The 19,878-nt window shown below is 38.7% G+C and overlaps 1 protein-coding gene across 2 annotated transcripts in view; it reads left to right on the forward strand.

Annotated features, from left to right (window-relative positions):
• The window catches only part of BRINP2 (BMP/retinoic acid inducible neural specific 2), a 242,837-nt gene that overhangs the window by 76,153 nt on the left and 146,806 nt on the right, over nucleotides 1-19,878 (forward strand). For both annotated transcript variants that reach the window (XM_063428248.1, XM_063428247.1), the window contains exon 5: nucleotides 4,164-4,345. In XM_063428248.1, coding sequence (XP_063284318.1) covers nucleotides 4,164-4,345 — 182 coding nt within the window. The remainder of the gene's footprint in view (nucleotides 1-4,163; nucleotides 4,346-19,878) is intronic.

A 19,878-nucleotide genomic window follows, 5' to 3' on the forward strand; every position in this document is an offset into this window, starting at 1 on the left:
TGGTGTACACTGAGTGGCAAGGGCTGTAGTGTGCATGCATGTCCACAGGCTGTAAAGTGTGTGTGTGTGTGTGTGTGTGCTTGTGTGTGTGCGTATGTCTAGGGGCTGTAGAGGGAGTGATTTCTCTCTAGAGGGTGTAGGGTATGTATTTATTGTGGAATGTAGAATGTGTTTGGCTGTAATGAGTGTGTATATCTGTATAGGAATTGCACAATCTGTAAATGTGTATAGGGGCTTGTGTGTGTGTGTGTGTGTGTTTGTGTGTGTATAGTGAGTCTGTTTGTTATGGGATGTTGTTTTGGATGTATTTATGTGCTGCTGTGTGTCTGTGTGTGTGTATGTATAGCGGCTGTAATGCGTGTCTGTGTGGGATAGGGGCAGTAGGTCATGGAGTGAGAAAGGGGAGCAATTACATACTTATTTAACCCCTCACCACCTTTTTTACCTTTGGCTGAGGGAAGGGGGTACATCCATGTGGTCCGATGGACTGAGATCACTCTCTGTTGGTTGCTCCTGCAAGCTCCAGCATTACTGACTGAGAGCTTTGCCAGAGTAACCCAAGGCAAAGCTCTCAGTGACTGGATTTTGTGAAAGCAAAGCTCTCTGTCTACACCAGACTCAGATGCAAACCAAATGTTCCCTGCGCCGCTCTGCCTGTGTGTGCAATGGACCGGTGGCGAGATCAAAGGTCTTTGATCAAGATCTTTGATCTCCCCACCAGCCCCTGAAGAGACTGGTTTCCTTCTTTGGACATCGGCTTTGCAAGACAGTCCAGGAAAATCTTTTGATCTCTCCAGTCAGCCTTAGCCAAAGGCAATTGTGGCCTACGGGGTTTGCTGGTTTGCCACTCTGAGCCTCGTTATAGTGCCTGGATTCCCCTGGTGCTGTTGTTCCATACAGGGTTATACCTTTTCAAGAATTTTAACAATGACCACAGCCCAGACCCTGCTGGAGGTACAGTTAAGGCAGAGACTGCACACTTCCTTCTAACAATACAAATTCATACCAGCAATGGGGGCTTTGTTAGGCTGCAAGTGGTCAGCTGGTCAGCCAATCAGAGCACCCAATGGCTTTCTAATTAGTCCAAGCAGCACAGAGGGGATGGGCTGCCGAGGGCTCTTGTTTAGTATTAAACCTTGAAAAATTATATAACACTGAATGGAAGGATGGCACTGGTGAACTCTAGACACTATAAAATCACTTCAATGAGATGAACAAGTTGCAGCACCTACAGTCTCCCTTTAATTTAATATGACCAACTACATTTAATTTAATAATTTATTTTGTATTGTTTTAATTGATTTATAAAGGAAGTATTCCTTTAGTACATATGAATAAGTAAAACATACTTACAAGGGACACTCCCATAACACTTTTTGAAGTATCCCACTATTTCACAGCCCAAGGAATTAAAGGAAGGAAACATGTCTGCTTCCATTATTAACCCCTCACCTGTCAGTAATGAGTAAGGAGCATGGATGACCTGTAACTCCCATCATAAATAAGTACCCCTAAAGCCCATACTTTTTTAAAAGCATGTGACCAATTCTCATTATTAAACAAATGTATTAAATGGATACAAATAAGAAGAGAAAATCCGCGGTTGAATAGTACTGATATAGTTCAATATGGCAGCTTCACACCAAAACCCAGTGTCTCTGTTGTCCGGTGGAAGAAAGTCAGCTAAAACAGAGGAATAAGTGTAGCGCCTGGTTTGTCCTTAGTGTGTATATGTGAGGACAAGATGAGAATACAGCAGCTAATAGTGTAGAATGTATGAGCATGTTGTTGAGGAATAAAAAGTAGTTAAAAGTTCACTTACACATTTAGGAGCAGTAATTCAGATCCAACGTAAGCGTTTTGGCGGTATGATCCATGCCTAGGCATGTAGTGTGTCACCTGTGTAGTCGATAGCCTTGTGGTAATAGATAATCTTGTAGATATATAAAAGGAACACAGATTACCAAGGATGGCCAAAACACGCATGCCTTGATGTTTTACCATTATCCGGGGCTCCACTTTTTAGTCACTACTGATTTCCAACCACTGAGAGTTAATGGAGAATACTAACTAACAATATTGTATAATATTTTTATATTTAAACAAAACTTAACTTACAAATGTCAAGGTAAATTAGTTGCCATTAAATAAAGTAATGTTGCAATATGTTGAGTTTGTCTGACAAGCAAATATTAAACCAGATAAACAAAGACATTGCAATAGATGTGTGAGGCCATTCAGTATACGCCGTGCTATAGTTTGAGAGCGTTTTAGAGCTAGGGGGCTTTCAGTGGACTGTAACTCCCATCATTCACAGCCAGGTGAAGCAATAGGAATTACAATACCTTGTAGGCAGGAACTCACTAACCTTATGTCCACTCAGTGCTACCTCAACCCTAAAACGTTACCACAACCATATACAGCCAACCCTAACCTTACATTAGCATGGACATTTTTTATAATTTTTTTGAATGTGTTTAATGATACTGTTGTCATTGTCATAATGAAATAACCAGTGTTATTTATTTAGTTAGATTTCAAAGTGCATTTTAAATTTAAGGTCAAAGTGTGTGTACTGGAAAAACTCTCAAGTCAGCTATGCTTTTAGTTAAGCTTATGGAGGCTTAATATTTAAAATTCAGTTTGAATTAACCTTGATTTCTCATTTTACTAAATCATACCTCCCAACTTTGGGAGGTATGGAATTGCGACAGGTGAGTTGTTTTTTAAGAGGACGTTGCCAGTTACACAAAATGTGTTACTGGTGACACACGTAATGGGTGGGCCTAGCTGTGAGGTAACCCCCCCCTCCCACTGAATGGGTCATGTCGGCCTGGTATCAAAACGCCAGGCTGACATGCCTCTTCATTGGGAGGGCTTTTCCCCACAGCTAGGCCCACTCATTATGTGTGCCACCAGTAGCACATTTGTCCACTGCAAAGTTTGAACAAGTCAAATTACGTGCTTGCACTCTGCTGCCTAGGGACAGTTCCCTGGTGTCCTAGGAAGTGGGATAACAGGAAACTAAATTGGAACAGTGGGTAGGACCTCAAAATAGGGAGTCCTCGTAAATAAACATGAATGCCATTGTAATTTCACCCTATTCATCAACATTACATAAAATATGTAAGCGCGTGTTTTAAATGCGTGTGATTTCCAATAACTAAGCCAACATTATTTTAATAGCTTTTCTTAGCAGGGTGAAACATTTCTTTAAACCAAAGCAACATTTGTGATTATATTTCCCGCATTACAAAATCCAACATTTTATGGTTGAAAACATTTTTTTGCTTACATTGAAGTAGGACAATGGAAAGAAATGTTAATAACGCATTTGTGAAGAAAGTATGCTTCATTATATAAAAGTTGTAAAGAAAGTATGCTTCATTATATAAAAGACAATCTGCAGAGAAGTGAGACACTTTTATATTTGTTCTCTCATGAACCATTTAGCAGTCTATGAGCTGCCATTAATTTATCAACATCTCTGTATTTACGATGATATGAATTTTAGATGTATTCTGAAAAGAAAACAAAAAAAACAAACAAAAAAAATACCTCAAACAAGCAGGCCATTAGTAGATAGATTTTTGTTGATGGAAATTTGTTGTTTAGGGTTTGTATTTTCTTTCTTTACACGAAAAAACCTTTAAGCCTGTATTTTGGGAAAAATCAAATTCAGACCAAAATAACCGATTTAATACATTTCTCTATTTTGTTCTCAGTTTACTACAATTCAGAATTTAGAAAATAAACACCATGACCATTTACGATGAAGTCTATTTTACGCACGATTTTCCAATGTACAGCAGCCATTTTACATTTCCACAAGAACCCATATGAGGCAGATATGTGTTTCCCTGTAGCATTGCATCAAAAATTAGTTGATATAGCTTATCAACTAATTTTAATGCAAGTACAATTAAATTAAAAAAATGCGGTGTAACTTTCTGTGAACCAATGCATAACCTTTGCGGTGGTCTGTTAGAAAATCAAAATGGCTTCTCCCTACAACTTATTTTTTGCGTGGCAAATTCATTTATCAGAGACGGTGATGGGATGAAACTCGTTTTAATAAGATATATATGCCCAGCCTATTTTAGACTTATACATAAATGTGTATATGTACTGTGTTACAAATTTGCATTTTTCATTTTTTGCAGGGGAAGAGTCTCTCACTATGTATGTGGACAAAGGGAAACTGAAGCGAGAGGCTGGCGTGCGTGGAAACGCATCAACCCCCACGTTAGACACTTTACACCAACTGGCTGCTTCATATTTCATGGACCGAGAGAGTGCATTGAGACAGCTGCACCATATTCAGATCACCTCGGGAGCCATTAAGGTACACAGACCATAGGTTAATGAAGATATAGTTTCTCTTAAGCCGTTCTAGCATAGCAGTGATTAACACCTTTGCTTTGAAAGGCACTGTTAGTTGCAATCCCTATTGGCCGCAGAGGGGTCCATTACTAAAGGTTACTTGGCGCAGCTGTACAAATCCCATGATGCAATGTGTATATGAGGTTTACAGGACTGGATCAAGCAGCCCTGCCAATTTAAAGCTATTTGATATATTTGCGCTACAAGGGGCTTGGTTGCAAGAAAATTGCTTCGCCGTTGATTATCTGAAGTTAGTTCATTATCTGAGCAATTCCCAGATGATATTTTTAGATAGAATCAGCGAGCTAATGTAATGGAATGCAATATTCTTCAGACTTAGCAATAATAACAAAAATGTTCCTTTCTCCCGCAGCAGTTTACATAACATTTTCAGGTGCATATATATATATATACATCCCTGTTTTGTAAGGTCTTTGCATATGATTTTCTTACCAGTGGTGCAGAGAGATTAAAAATAAGGCACAATTGTAAAAGTTTAACTGAAATATAGTTGAAGATAGTGCGAGACGTATTCGATTTTTGCACAAACCTCTCTCCACCAAAAAAAGGAATGCATGCATATTTGTTTGGATGTGACTGCAAACAAAATAGTAAATACAATAGGGTTTTCAATAGGGCAGAACGTATAATAAATGATTCTGAAACTCTACCCAGTACTGCCAAATGTATAAGTCCTAACTATTGCAAAAAAAAAAAAAAAAACATAAAATGCATTATTAAAAATGCAGATATTATTGAGAAAGGAAAAAAAAAAACAACAGGATCATATAGGCATGGTCCTATAAAGTGACCAGAGTTTAAGGGATGAAGTTTCTTCAAATATATGGTCTTCAAAAAAAGGCTGCATCGATTTATAAACAACTATTCAATATAAATGTTTGCAGAATGTTCTCTCTTAAAATATATATATATACTACTAAATTGTCATGTTTCTGTTTTATATTTAATGGGAACCTGTAACCACTTACCTTGGCCTCCGTTCCCCTGCCGTGATCTCGTTAGATAGGTCCATCTGTGCTCCTCCTCTGCTGTTCTCCGCTCTTCTACCCTTTACAGATTTGTCCTGCTTGGGGACACTTCCTCAAGCAGCGCAAACATCCTCAGTGAATCTGAAATGCTGGCTTCACTACCAAGGCTAGCCTTGTAGTATGTAGATTTCAGAGGAAGGTGTGTAAGATTAAGGAATTAGGGAATGAAGAATCCTGCGGAATATGCATTATGCATACCGCAGTGCAACCATTTTCATGCGTTTTCATAAATATGACAATATGATCTGGTCACCATGTGTGAGAGGTTTCTTATACTCTTCCTTATCAATTAATTAAACAATGTATAGATGGCATATATACTTATTTTATATAGCTAAAGTGGTTTTGGTAACTACAGGTGGCCTTTAACGAGTTTAAAACATTGTCAGGAGAGTCTGTTCTGTAAATGAGGTTGATATTTTTTTTGCGGAGAATATATCTTAATAGACTTCAGCAAAAATTCAAATCAATCGTGAAGCATATTGTGAATTTTGTTATAGAAAAACCAACACTTAAAGGGAAACGTGTCACCTTACAGAATCTATAGGTATTACATCAGGAATCTTGTACTCATCGTCAAGGACATAATCCTGTCAATGTTCTAGGATTAATACAGTTAACAAGCAATCAAACAATTAACTTTGTTCGCCCTTCAATAAATTGCTAAATAATACCCAGAAAATCCATTGTGTCAGCTCTGCTCGAAGTTCAGAGTTCAGCACACTAGCCTTAGATATTTAAACTGGAAGAAATGTGTTGAAATATCCCTGAAGGCACTCTGCCATGCATAAAATGACAGTCCACCTCGTAAAAGTCTGCTAATAATTCTATCTTCACTTTCTTTTAGCCAAATGACTATTAAAGGTGTAGATTACCAGATATTGTAAAATATATAAATGATTAGGCCATATCGTTATCAAGCAATGACTTCACTTTAGCCATGCGAAAGATCCTTACACTCTCCTCGGTAATCTGTCCCGGGAAGCTTTACTACCTAGAGGTGCTAGAGCAAATCATGGTGGGCATGAGAACTTTTACAGATATCCTACGGTCATTGCGGGAAACCTCGATGGAAGAATACCTCGACTTTCCTTTTTTCGGTATTTGTAATCTTTACATTTGATAGGCATTCATCTGGCTCAGATTGTAGATATAATTATTTGTAGATTAATAAGGGACTCTTTCACGTCACGCATGACAGAACCCCTTTAATTTCCACGTTACAAATGCATAGATTTAGGTTGGCATGTTACGGAAACAATAAGACTCCGCTTGATGAATTTGTACCAAGAAAATAATTATTGAGATATGACCTTTAATGGATCACTGTGCAAATCATTTAAAAAATGATGCTAGGGAAAACTTCTTTTTTTTTTTCTAAATGAAATATCCCGTGGGTTGCCAGTTTTAAGACATTTAGTGAAATAGCGATTTCTGGGAACTCTGAAGGGAAGGGGTTAATGGAGCAATGTAAATGGGATGGCAAAATCTGCTGCAATGACATTATTAATGGAACATTGGCCTCGCTAATGAACTTGACACTCATTAAAAAGCAGCCAGCTCCCTTCTGTTGACGAAACGAGCTGGTGAAGACCTTTTTTAAATTGTTTCTTTTTTTGCTTTTAGTTGTGTTTTGTATGTTTTTTTTGTGCTCTACTGGCCAACCACCTTCTTCTCCCCCAGAACACGGGCTGCACTTTTGGTGTTAAAACAAGGTTTGGATGATGTAACCCCAGAAGTAGAATGCTAGCATTAGCGCACATGGGTGCTTCGTTAACAGCTCATACTCCCCCTCATTCTTCACAACAGATGTTGTTGTGCATTAATGATGTTACCACCTGGTCTGTGATTACTCAAACAGCTCCAGAGTTTTTATGGCGAAAGCAACTCCAATAGTAAACTCAGCTTTAATTCGCTGTCCCAGAAACTTTAACCGTCAGAACCTATTTGTTTGGGGCAGCTCTACATGACCCATGACGATCTGTTATTGATTGTATTACATTTGGGGATTAAGCAAAATTGTTGCGATAGGACAGCAATTCTACTAGCACCTCTCAGAGATCATTAATTCCAGTGGCATTTGTTTAAATTAATCATGAGCATTTATTCTTCATTAGCTTTACACTTGGAAAAACATTTTTAAATACTCACTTTGGGGCTTATTTATCAACAATTTATATTTAGCCTATGACATCTTGCCTGCTGTTATTTCATGTGATTATTTATCAACTTGTCTTAGCCATTCAACATAGGACAGTTTAGATTAGTTTATATTCTTATGTGCTTTACGCTAGATTGTTTAAAGGGGCACGCCAGGGTATAATTCATCAATTCTTTTTTAATGCATTTTATTGATAATACAAAAACAATATGAAAAAAAGAATTAACAAGTCTTGACTTTGCCCACTCCAGGAATTATCTTGGACAAGATCCACTAATTCTGGCCTATGGAGTTTGCAGTAGACTTATGTATATGGTTTCAAATAAATTGCAATTCGTCTGAATTCTGGGTGGTTAGGAGGTTGTCCAAATTCCGTAGCTCCGAAGTACCGTATGGGCGTAACAATGGACAACCAGTCTTGCTTGTTTCGGGATTCGAAGTTCCGGCAATGGTTCCAAAAAAGATGATTGAAATGATTTACGACAGTGGTTCCCAAACTAATCCTTATGGTCCACCAACAATCCAGAATTTAGGTATTTCCCTTTTTTATTCAAATGGAGATACTGACAAAACCTGGACTGTTGCTAGGTTGTGAAGACTGGTTTTGGAAACACTGATTTATAGGAAAAAAATAGACTGATAGTTAAAGGGGCAGCCACTAGCTGTTCATTTTGTTAACATATCAAGTGAAAAGTAACCAATTGAGGTAAAAAAGGAGGAGCAGTAAAAAAAAAAAATCTAGATTTATATATTTTGTAATTAATAATTTATGAAATCAGAAATTTGGAGTTAACTTAAACGTAACCACTTGTGTTACTAGTTATTTTTATGCAAATATCAAATTGGTTCCATTGCACAAGTGCAAATTGGAGATATTAAGTTCGGTGACGCTTTTTGTAAATGTCATCAACTCATGGGAAGTGTTTGCGCTGTTATTTCTGCTCATGTACCAAAATTATTATCTAAGATTATCTAACCTTTAGAAAAGTGTTATGTGTGGTTTATAAAGCCCTTTTTGGCAATGCATTCACTAACTGTCCGATAGTTCCGTCATTGTTTTTATAACTTTTCTTTAGAAGGATTGGAACACTCCATGTACCATAAACACTATAGTGCACTGTAGTGGTTATCGTTCCAGAAGTGCCCTGGCAACCCTCCACCTACCTCCATTTGCTAATGGTTTGACTTCTTACCTGGAGTCTGTCGGGCTCCTGCGTGGAGCTTTCATTAGCTCTCCTGAGCTAAAGCCTGCCGTGCAGGGACAGCTCATTAGCAGAAAGCATTAGCTGTTTGCTCTGAGCCCAGGAACTAAGTCTTGCCTTTGCTGAGCTCTTTAATGAAGAGAGCTTCTGGCTCTCATAGAGAAGGTAACCGGAGTCCATCAAATTAAAAGCAAACTGTTAAACCATTAGCAAAACTGGATGACTACTCACATTGGGGACTTGGCACCATAACCAAAACACAGTGCTGGAGTGTCCCTTTAAGCTTGACTGTTTTATTCAAGGTATATGATCCATTTTCATTTAACTGAAAATGGTAAATGCTTTGCTGAAAAATATAGGAATGGGGAGACTTTGATGGCGTCAGCATCTTTTACGGCTCAATGGAAGCCATTAACATGTTGATAATTGGAATGTAACGCGTATTGTAACTCTCGAATAGCTCATTTGTGACTAAGGCTGAATTAGAGACCTTTGCAAAAAATAGTTTGGTATTTAATGGAAAAACCTCTCTGTATTGTCTGATCGGACGACGTGTAAAGCTTGTGTCAATAAGCTTTAAAAAAAAATCCAGATACAATAAGCAGTTTGAATCATAGAAACAAACATATAGTTAAAATGTACTTCTTTTTGTGTTATCTCCTCAATCTTTACAACTGTTTTAACGCCTTTACTACCAAAATCATGCGCAATTTTAAAATTAATGAATTTACTTTGCAAAACAAACATAAAACCTCATTTACACTTAAACCACTAACTTGTAGATTGATTAAATTCTCTGCCAGTAACAAATTAACCCATTTAATGTCTGCAAATGTCCTGAAAATAACAGCCTTCCCTCCTTCCAAACATGAAAGAAAACCTCAAAGATCATACCATTACTACAGCTAATGGGGGGAGTAAATGGTGTCTCTCATATGCCTCTTTGCATAACTTTATAAATTCCTTCATTTTTAGAAATATGTGACTTAACTGTACATACTGTTTGTGGATATTATGCTTAAATGCAGGTATTCTTTTTACATTTTCTTATTCTTTTGCCAAGTTGTAAGTTATGACAAGTTGTACTGCTAGTAATGCCATCATGGTCCTTACAAATATAAATGTCTACAAGCAGGGTATTTTTCCATTTTTATTTATCTTTTTTACTCATATCTACTTCATGAGAGAAAATGTGTAGTTTTGCTTTATGGGTATTATTTCAGCCCCTGTGTGAAATGTTGCAGGGTAAGGGGTACTGTATACTCTCTGAAGCTTTTCATTACTCCCATATTTCTATACAAATTTATAAATTAAAATCCTGAAAATCTGGATTATTTGCATAACAATAATCTAGTGGTTGCTGTATCTCTCGCGCAGAGAGAACTTGCTGGTATTTCGGTTCTGGACTGCCATTATTCATGTCATCAGTCTGATATGCAATTGGTATAGGTTTTTACTCTATAATGGCACAAGTAAGCGAAAACTATTTTGAGACCTGAGCAGGGATTTGCCAAAGGGCGAGCTACTGTGGAGTTTCTTTAAGCTATTGTCCGTTGTCCTCAGAGTTGTCATATTATCTGTTTTAATTTTTTTTTGTTTTTCTGAACACCAAACTATACTCAAAACTGCTATTTTATGTTTCAAAAAAAATCTGATGCTACTATTTTTTTCCAAGCAAAAATTGCTTGGTTATAACGGGATTAACTAGTCCATATGCAACAACACATTTTTTAAGAGCTCGTTTGAGGTACATCTTCATTGATTTGCGCATGGACTCAACTCGGAACGTTGGGAGTGATTTTGCCTTTGATTCAAAATAACAATCATGGCAAATGGAAATTGATTTGTATTAAATGTTCTGACTGCGTCTTTTCAAAAACCAGCTGGCCGGCAAGAGTGAAATTCTATTAGTCTAAATATATATTAGATGTAAAATGTAGCCATGTATAAATTAATGCAACTAATGGTCACTTTCCTGGATTCAAAAGTATTCTTATCTAAAATGTGACACATTTTCTTTAAGGATTAGGAATGCAGGCTGGGTAGATATTGAACATATGGCTCTGTGCTGTCAAAGACTGATGAAAATGGCGTGGTATTTATTATTTTATATGACTGAAAAGTATGTCAGCATAGGAAAAGCCATCGGCATAAAGGATTGTAGAGTAAAATGTATGGCCAGAAGACAGAGAGAGGTAGTGATTTCAGACCAGTGAATCAGCAATATAATACCTGGAATAGAACGTTTAAACAGGATTATTCAAGTTGTTACAGGTAGCAGAATCCAAACCCACATCTTCAAAAGACCATTAATAATCCAGAGAGCGGTCGAACAAGGGGTACTCAAGCTGTGCTTGGTCTAAAGGACAGCAATTGTCAGGAGAGATTTAAAGACCTTAAATATGTAGTTTAGATGATCAAGTGGAGAGTGAATATAGTCTAGAAACTTTTAAATGGCATGCAGGACTCAATAAAATTCAAGGCGGATTGTTTTTCAGTTAAAATGGACCTGTCATCCTCACATTTTTCAATGACAAAAAACATCTAAAATGTAAACTTTATATTATGTGAGGGAAATTGCAACATATAGAAAATGTAAATATATAAATCAAAACACATTGATTTAATGTACCGGTGAACAAAACATTGAAAATCACATATAACATGTGTTAATACACAAAACAAAACAAAGAAATCAACCAATAACTCATCTAAATCCACCACTAAGAAACGTTCTCACTTCACCATGATCTTCTTCTTCTTCTTTTTTTTTTATGATTTATATAGCGCCAGCAAATTCTGTAGCGCTGTACAATGGGTGGACTAACAGACACGTAATTGTAACCAAACGGACACACAGGAAAAGAGGGGTATAGGACCCTACTCAATGAGTTTACATGCTAGGGGGAGTGGGGTATAGTGACACAAAGGGTATTAGTAGGGGTAGTGAAATAGGTTGCTAGAAAAGTATTCACTGAGAACTTAGCAGGTTATTTTTGACAGTTGCAGGAGAGGAGACATGGGGGGAGAAAATCCTCTAACAGTTTAAATGATATGCTTTCCTGAAGAAGTGTGTTTTCAAAGATTTTTTTGAAGGAGTGAAGATTGGGTGAAAGTCTAACGGAGAAAGGAAGGGAGTTCCACAGAAAAGGTGCAGCCCTGGAGAAGTCTTAGAGGCGAGCATCAGATGTGGGAGTACGGACAGAGGATAGACGTATTCTTCCACTGACTTCACTCCTGGAGGGGAGAGAGGTGGGGGAGCGGGCTGAGGGAAGGAAAGGTGCAACACATAGGGGGAGGTATGCTATGATTACTGCAATCAGGTTTGCACATGATTGATATTAGCCAGCTCCAAACTTTTGCCTGGCTAATGACGCTTCAGTGATGCCCCAATATTAGCAGAGAGGTTCATCTCTGTATGTGCAGCGTTTCTTACTAAAATGCTGCACATATAGACTTGAGGCACCATGACCACTTCAAAACATGAATACTAATATAAATGTATTTTACAATTTAGGAAAACTCATAATTCTGCTCAGTCAAGGCAAATCCAGGGCAAGCCTTGCAAATGAGTAGGAGAAAAATAAACATTGTTTAATATCTCCTCTTCTAAGACAGAGCTTAGACAGGGAGCTTAGGTGGAGGCACCCAATCGCAGGGCAAAGAGGTGTGGCTATCTAATTAAAGTTTATTTCATTTTACTTATCACACCTCACAAATGTAACTTTCTAGGGATAAGTGCAAATCATATTATATAAAACTCCTGGGATTTGAACCTTCTCCTTCAGGTGGAGAGAGACACAGATGGGGATTAACAGGTGGAGAGAGACACAGGTGGGGGTTTAACGGTGCAAATACACAGATGGGGGTTAAGCGGAGGAGAGACACAGATGCGGCTTTGGACAGGTGGAGAGACATAGATGGGGGTTTGCACAGTATAAGAGAGAAAGATGGGGTTGGTAAAGGAGGAGAGATACAAATGGGAGTTGGTAAAAGAGGAGAGATACAGGTGGGGGTTTGATAAAGGAGGAGAGATACAGATGGGGGTTTGTAAAGGAGGAGAGATACAGATGTGGGTTGATAAAGGAGAAGAGATACAGATGGGGTTTGTACAGTATAACAGAGAAAGATGGGGTTTGTAAAGGAGGAGAGATAAAGATGGGGTTTGTAAAGGAGGAGAGAGATACAGATGGGGGTTGGTAAAGGAGGAGAGATAAAGATGTGGTTTGTAAAGGAGGAGAGATACAGATGGAGGTTGGTAAAGGAGGAGAGATAAAGATGGGGTTTGTAAAGGAGGAGAGATACAGAGGGGGTTGATAAAGTAGGAGAGATACAGATGTGCTTGAGTATGGGTAGGTGAGATGGAGGGAGAATGTGGAAGGTAGTAAACTTCAGAGGCGTAAAATAGGAGTTAAACAATGGCATCCTTTTAAATACATCACTGATTAAGTGGTTATACCTCCACACGTAAAAAAAAATATGTATATTTTTCTGCACAGCTGCACTTGCTGTCTGTAGCTTTTGCAATCCATCCCTTCTTTCCAAGGCACCGACTTCCAGTTTGTGTTGGGAAATACTCCAATTAGAGGCTTCTCACTGAGAAGCCACCGTGCTGGAGCCACGCATGCAGTCAAACTGATCACGGCTTTCCAATGCCTCTCAATGAGCTGTAGTACTGCTCATTGAAAAGGGGGAAGGCAGGCGTGCTGTATTATGCTAACAGAAGCGGAAGAACAATTCCCAGCTGAATGAGTGACATTCACTTTTTATTAACCTATTTATTTTTAAATGACAAATTCCAGAAACATAAAGCATGTCAGTAAGCGTAATTGCTTTATGTGTCTGTAGTTTGCCTATAACATGCCTATAAAGCATGCCTACCTGCTTAAATACACAAATGCATTTACAAAGAGCAACATCATAAACAAATCGCAAAATTCAAGCCATAAATAGCCGTACTGGAACTATAGCAGAACTGGAGAATTATTTGAAATCCACTACTTTGGCTTTAACTTTGCAGTTTGGTTTTAAATTCTTTACACTCATTTTTTTGTGTTGGAATAAATAATAGAGGTCTATTCATCAAACTGTGAAATGTAATAAATGTAAATATTAATTGTGCATTACAGGCAAAAATAACTAATTTGATAAAATTCTTCAATTCAGTGAAAGGCAGAGCTCGGCTGTTTAAACCTACATTTTGCCCTCCGGATTGTAATTCATTACAATTTGGTGTTTAGTGAATAAACCCCTGGATATTTGTATATATTATCTATGATGCAGACTGAGATGTGATGCAGACAGCCTGCTGCTGAGTCCATTGGGTGACAACTCTGAACAGCAGTCCAATCTTTCCAAACTGCAGATTCCCTGCAATCCCTCTATACAACAAAATCAAACTGTAAATATTTTTTTTGTGATTTACAAAATTTTCCCCTTTTTACATTTAATTTTGTACTCATATGTCGCTCCTTTAATTTACATACCGTTATGTCATACCCTGTGATGTCACACACATATATAGTTATGCAAATTAGCATGGCCCATATTTTTTTTCCATGAGAGGTGGCAACCCTAACAGTAAATAACTAGCCTGTTCATGCTAAAGGGACACTCCAGACACCAGAACAACTTAATTGGAATTAAGATGTTATGGTGCAACCAGGTTCCGCCTCACCAGAATGGGCTAAACAGGTTCAATCCGCAAAAACAGTTTAATCAGGATCTTCTAGCTTGTACTGAATTGCTCAGCCCCTGAACTTCCCGTAGAGTCCTAGGCCTCAATCAGTACCGGGCTCCACTACTAAGAACAGTAGATCCCTATTGATAAAAGAGTGTGAAAAAAGTACCATAACAACTTCCAATGGTTCTTTAAAGGACCACTCTAGTGCCAGGAAAGCATACTCGTTTTCCTGGCACTAGAGTGCCCTGAGGGTGCCCCCACCCTCAGGGACCCCCTCCCGCCCGGCTCTGGAAAGGGGAAAGGGGTAAAAACTTACCTTTTTCCAGCGCTGGGCGGGGAGCTCTCCTCCTCCTCTCCGCCTCCGTTCCTCCCCGTCGGCTGAATGCGCACGCGCGGCAAGAGCTGCGCGCGCATTCAGCCGGTCACATAGGAAAGCATTCATAATGCTTTCCTATGGACGCTTGCGTGCTCTCACTGTGATTTTCACAGTGAGAATTACGCAAGCGCCTCTAGCGGCTGTCAGTGAGACAGCCACTAGAGGAAATAGGGGAAGGCTTAACTAATTGATAAACATAGCAGTTTCTCTGAAACTGCTATGTTTATAAAACAATTAGTTAACCCTAGCTGGACCTGGCACCCAGACCACTTCATTAAGCTGAAGTGGTCTGGGTGCCTAGAGTGGTCCTTTAAAGTGTCTCTGTCATCTTCAGCTATTTGCAAATACCCCTAACTAGGTGTGACAAGCCGAAGCCGGGGGCAACTGATGGTGACATATTCATTTGCATGAATGAGAGTACAGCACAGAGGTCTATGGAGGATCCACACAAAGCCACGTGATGCATGAAAAGGTTCCTTATTCTCAAAGTTGTCATTAGCAAAGGCTGTGGGAATAGACACATTTTAAAGTCACCACAACCCACAAAAAAATATTTTTTTCCAAAATACTCCTATGCAGTAAAAATATATTGTAAGACAAAGAAGGACTACTTTGAATTATGCATTTTTTTTCTACGCGTGACAAAAAGGGGAGCTACCACGATCAAGATTTGGCAAAAAGCGTTGTCTGTGCAGGCTCTGTGCAGGCTCTACAGGGATCCTCTGTAGACCTCATTCTTGTACTCTCACGCATACGCAAGTGTACAATACTGAAGACGATCCTCTGGATGATATTAGCAGTGGCCGCGACGGACAGCTTTTGGTAAGTAATTTACCTTCCCTTGCACCACTGGGCACCCGTATGGAACAGAACTGTTTTAAACTCTTTATTTGAACATTTTGAATTGCTCTAACTAAAGTTTTCAGATTGCACCTTTTTTTGCTTAAGTCTAATAATATCTAGAATAGAAAAGATGGGTGCAAGATTCTAGCTCAGCAAGATCACTCATGCATTTGCACACGTTTACAAGTTTTAAAATATCTAGACTGAGTCAAGATTATGCCAAGGACCTTGCCCACATTTGGAATCAAATCATCATATTTAGGTGCTGCTGTAGCTGTTGCTATTATTAATTTTTCTGCCAAATTATTATTTTTTTTTACATAACCGCAGTCTAGAATGTGTTAAATGATTGCATCATTTTTTTTTAAGCAGGAGAAAAATTGCTCTAGCGCTGTAAATCGAAGTACCTTTTCATCTGTTATGAGTAATATTGTTCCAGACTTCTATAGTCATATAAAGATAGGGAAAATGCTTTCAGAGATCTGTATAACGAGTCTGTTGTGTTCCATCTTCTGTTCCTGATTTAATGAGGGGTGACTTGTTTCGTTTGAAAGGATTTCTAGAAAATCTAGATTTTGGATTGTTCCTGTGTTTTTAAATACCTTTATGGCCTATGATGCTTAAAAGGTTTTGACAAATGTTGGAATTTTTTTGTCCTTAATAGGACAAAGGACACAAAGTATCGAGATACAGTGATTTATAACTGACATAAAAGGCATACGTGGTTTCATTTGAACACCAGCAATTATAACAGCTTATGCTATATTTGAAAATAGTGCGGCATCCTAGCAACAGAAGACACAAATGCAGTACAAATTTGCATCTTTCACATAAAAGAATATTTCTGACAGTATGGAAAAAAAACAAAAAAAAAAACGCATAGGATTAGTTACCTAGGACTAAAAGTGGATTAATTATAAATACATTTTAACCAATGTCAAAAAAAAAAAATAACTGATTGATATCAGATGGTCTAAAAGAAATATTGTGCTGTAGCTATAATATTCAAAATAATGTCCTCTTATTGCATACACTATGAACAATGATGGTCTTTAATTAATAGTGTTTCTGGTTTGGTGCTTGTCCGACTGACAGTTCTTGCATGCTTGTCTCTGTTATTGTGGCTGAGCATGTAATAGTGTCACAATGTGGCATTAGCGCAATGCAAATAGAAGCAACTGTTGGAATTCTGTGTAGAACCTTATTTTCTGATACTATGAATATAAACCATACATGATGACACCCGTTCCTTACTGCCATGAGTCTTTGCACATTAATACTTGTTACCTAACCCTACCCAGCAGGTGTCAGTTCGTCATTTTGATCATTTGACCTGCCTTGTGAACTCTGAAAATATTATTTTTCATACAGACCTTTGTCTTTCCCTGACATTAAACCTGTTCTTTCTGCACTGACACCGACACCATCTCTAATTCTCATAATGGATTCTTCAGTGACAATGTCACAATTATTTCCCAGGTGCCTTCAAACACAAATTTTAGAGGTTCTCCTCTCCCACAAAATGAACGATAGGAAATGAAAGATGTCTCACTGAGAAAGATAGACATTGAGAAAAATGAAGATGTGGCCACAGCTAACAAAATATTTAGCCCTCCCCATTTTCTGGACTACAACCTCTTAAAACAAAGATGCTATAGGTAGGTGCTCCTATGGGAAATTAATCCCTGTTCCATGGAATTAACAGACAGTACACCGGGGGCGAGTGGGTTTTACAACGTGATAGAGCAGCTATTGACATAATTATTTATAGAAAATCTGATACACATGTAGGTGTAGACCTATTTTTATGCAGCGTTTCTGTTGTAAAGGAGAGCCCAGAAAAGTTCATCTCTGGCATATCACAGTTAGATAATGCTCCTTCATTAATGTTCGTTAAGGAAAGCTACACCTGTACTCTTACTGATAATTAATTGCCAAACATCCTTGCCAATTACTAATACTTCATTTGAGGTACTTGATCAATGGTTCTTACCCTGACAGAGTCTGATAACCTCACTGGAAAGGTGTTCGACTCCCGTTAACTACCTCTTACTCTAACCTTTTAATGATCATAACATTTAAATAACTGATGAATGCTTAAAAATAATGCTTAGCTTAACTAGGAGACTTGATTCTTGCCGCAGTTTTCCATGACTGGTAAATATTTTATCTGATCTGTTCTGTCGTGGTTGACTATCAGTATGCTATTGATTGGTAATCTAAAGCACAGTGAGAAAGCATTGGGGTTGTAGAAACACTAAAGGAACTAATAATTAAGTATTGATACTCCAAACTCCTGATGTGCCTGCTCAATTTCAGGTGAAATAACAGATTTATGGAAAAAGCTCATTAATCTATCTGCTTCTCCATTATACCATGTTCTAAGCCGCAGGCATAGGCATCCTTCGGCACGGCAGATGTTTTGGACTACACCTCCCATGATGCTTTGCCAGCATTATGTGTGTTAGAGCATTATGGGGAATGTAGTCCACAACATCTGGAGTGTCGAAGGTTGCCTATGGTACTAGTAATTCAGCTTTAATAATGATTACGTTTTAATAATTTAGGATAAGGGGAACTGTATCTGCTGCATCTCATCAAACTTTTTTATAGTGTATGGAGACACTTAAACTTAAACAGTTTTTAATGTTTTAAAGATAATCAAGAGTCCCCAGCAACCTATTGCCGCTGTGCTACTTGGGCTAATGAGGAAGTATTAGCCTGAGCAGCAATGGGTGGCTGTGATTGGCTGCTTTTAGCTTAACCGATCACGCATTGCTGGGAACAAGGAAGTGTGTAAGCTCTGCTTTAGCCACACCTCCAGCAGAGGCTATGCTGTGGAAGGTCAGTGTCTCTTATTTAGTGTTAAACTGTTTTATAATGGTTTCAAGGGACACTATAGTCACCTGAACAACTTCAGCTTAATGTAGTTGTTCTGGTAAATATAATAGCTCCCTTCAGGCATTTTCATGCAAACAATGTGTTTAAATTGCCCCTAGGGACACCTCCAAATGGCCACTCCTCAGATGACCACTGGTGGGGCTTCCTGGCTCAGGGCTGCACAGTAAGCAGCCCTGCCATTCAGCGTCCCCACGCTCTGCATCGAGATGCTGAATTTTCCTCATAGAGATGCATTGATTCAATGCATCTCTTTGAGGGGGTCCTGATTGGCCATAACAGCACCTGGCCCGCCCGTGCCGATTTTAGCCAATCCAATGCTTTCCCTATGGACTAAAAATTGTCAATTTTGATGATGTCACAAACAGGCAGAGCCGGCGTAGCCATCGCCGGCGGCGCCGCGCAACGCTGGAAATAAGGTGAGTTTTAAACTTTTATAGGGGGGCTAAGGGGGGGGGGGCAAGCCACCTGTTTGTGTTCCTTACCCTATAGCAGGGCTGTCCAACCTGCAGCCCCCCAGATGTTGCTGAACTACAACTCCCATGATTCTTTCAATGAAACAGATAGCCAGGGAAGCATGGGAGTTGTAGTTCAGCAACATCTGGGGGGCCGCAAGTTGGACAGCCCTGCCCTATAGTGGTCCTTTAACACTGAACGGAGGGACAGTGTCAGAGGACTCCAGGCACTATAACCAATTCAGTAAGGTGAAGTGGTTTTATTGAGTACAGTGTCCCTTCCCGGTCACTAGCTAGTAGAGTGCTATATTATTGCAGGCTCTCACAGTTTGAAGGTATTCCTTCTCATGTTTAATTTAGAAATTATACCATATAATAAAATGAGAATAAATAAATAAACAAAAGGATATTTACCTCACAGTTCCAGAGCAGAGAGACACACTCCCAGACCAGCAAGATGCACAGCCATTCAGGAACATGTCTTGCTTAGCTATAGGATCTGATCTTATTTTATATACTTCTGCCTGACAGGAGTTTCAGATTCAGCAGCAGCTCCAGTCATCAGGTCAGTTGAGTGAGACTGCCGAATACAATGATTAAGCCATAATGATGCTAAAGTAAGTGTCTGAAAGCTTCATTGACAGTTTGAATGCCCCACGGACACAATTCACCAAATTCGGTTACATGTATATAGTTGGCCTCTGGCTTACGTTCTTAGTCTCCAATGGAGGTTTGAAATTGAATAGTTCTTGTGTGCATTACATACAAACATTTGTATGGTCAGAAAAGGAAGTATATCTTCCTCATTCAACATCTGAGGGAAGAGGG

Source organism: Pelobates fuscus, chromosome 7 (assembly GCF_036172605.1).
Source record: "Pelobates fuscus isolate aPelFus1 chromosome 7, aPelFus1.pri, whole genome shotgun sequence".
Lineage (NCBI taxonomy): Eukaryota > Metazoa > Chordata > Amphibia > Anura > Pelobatidae > Pelobates > Pelobates fuscus.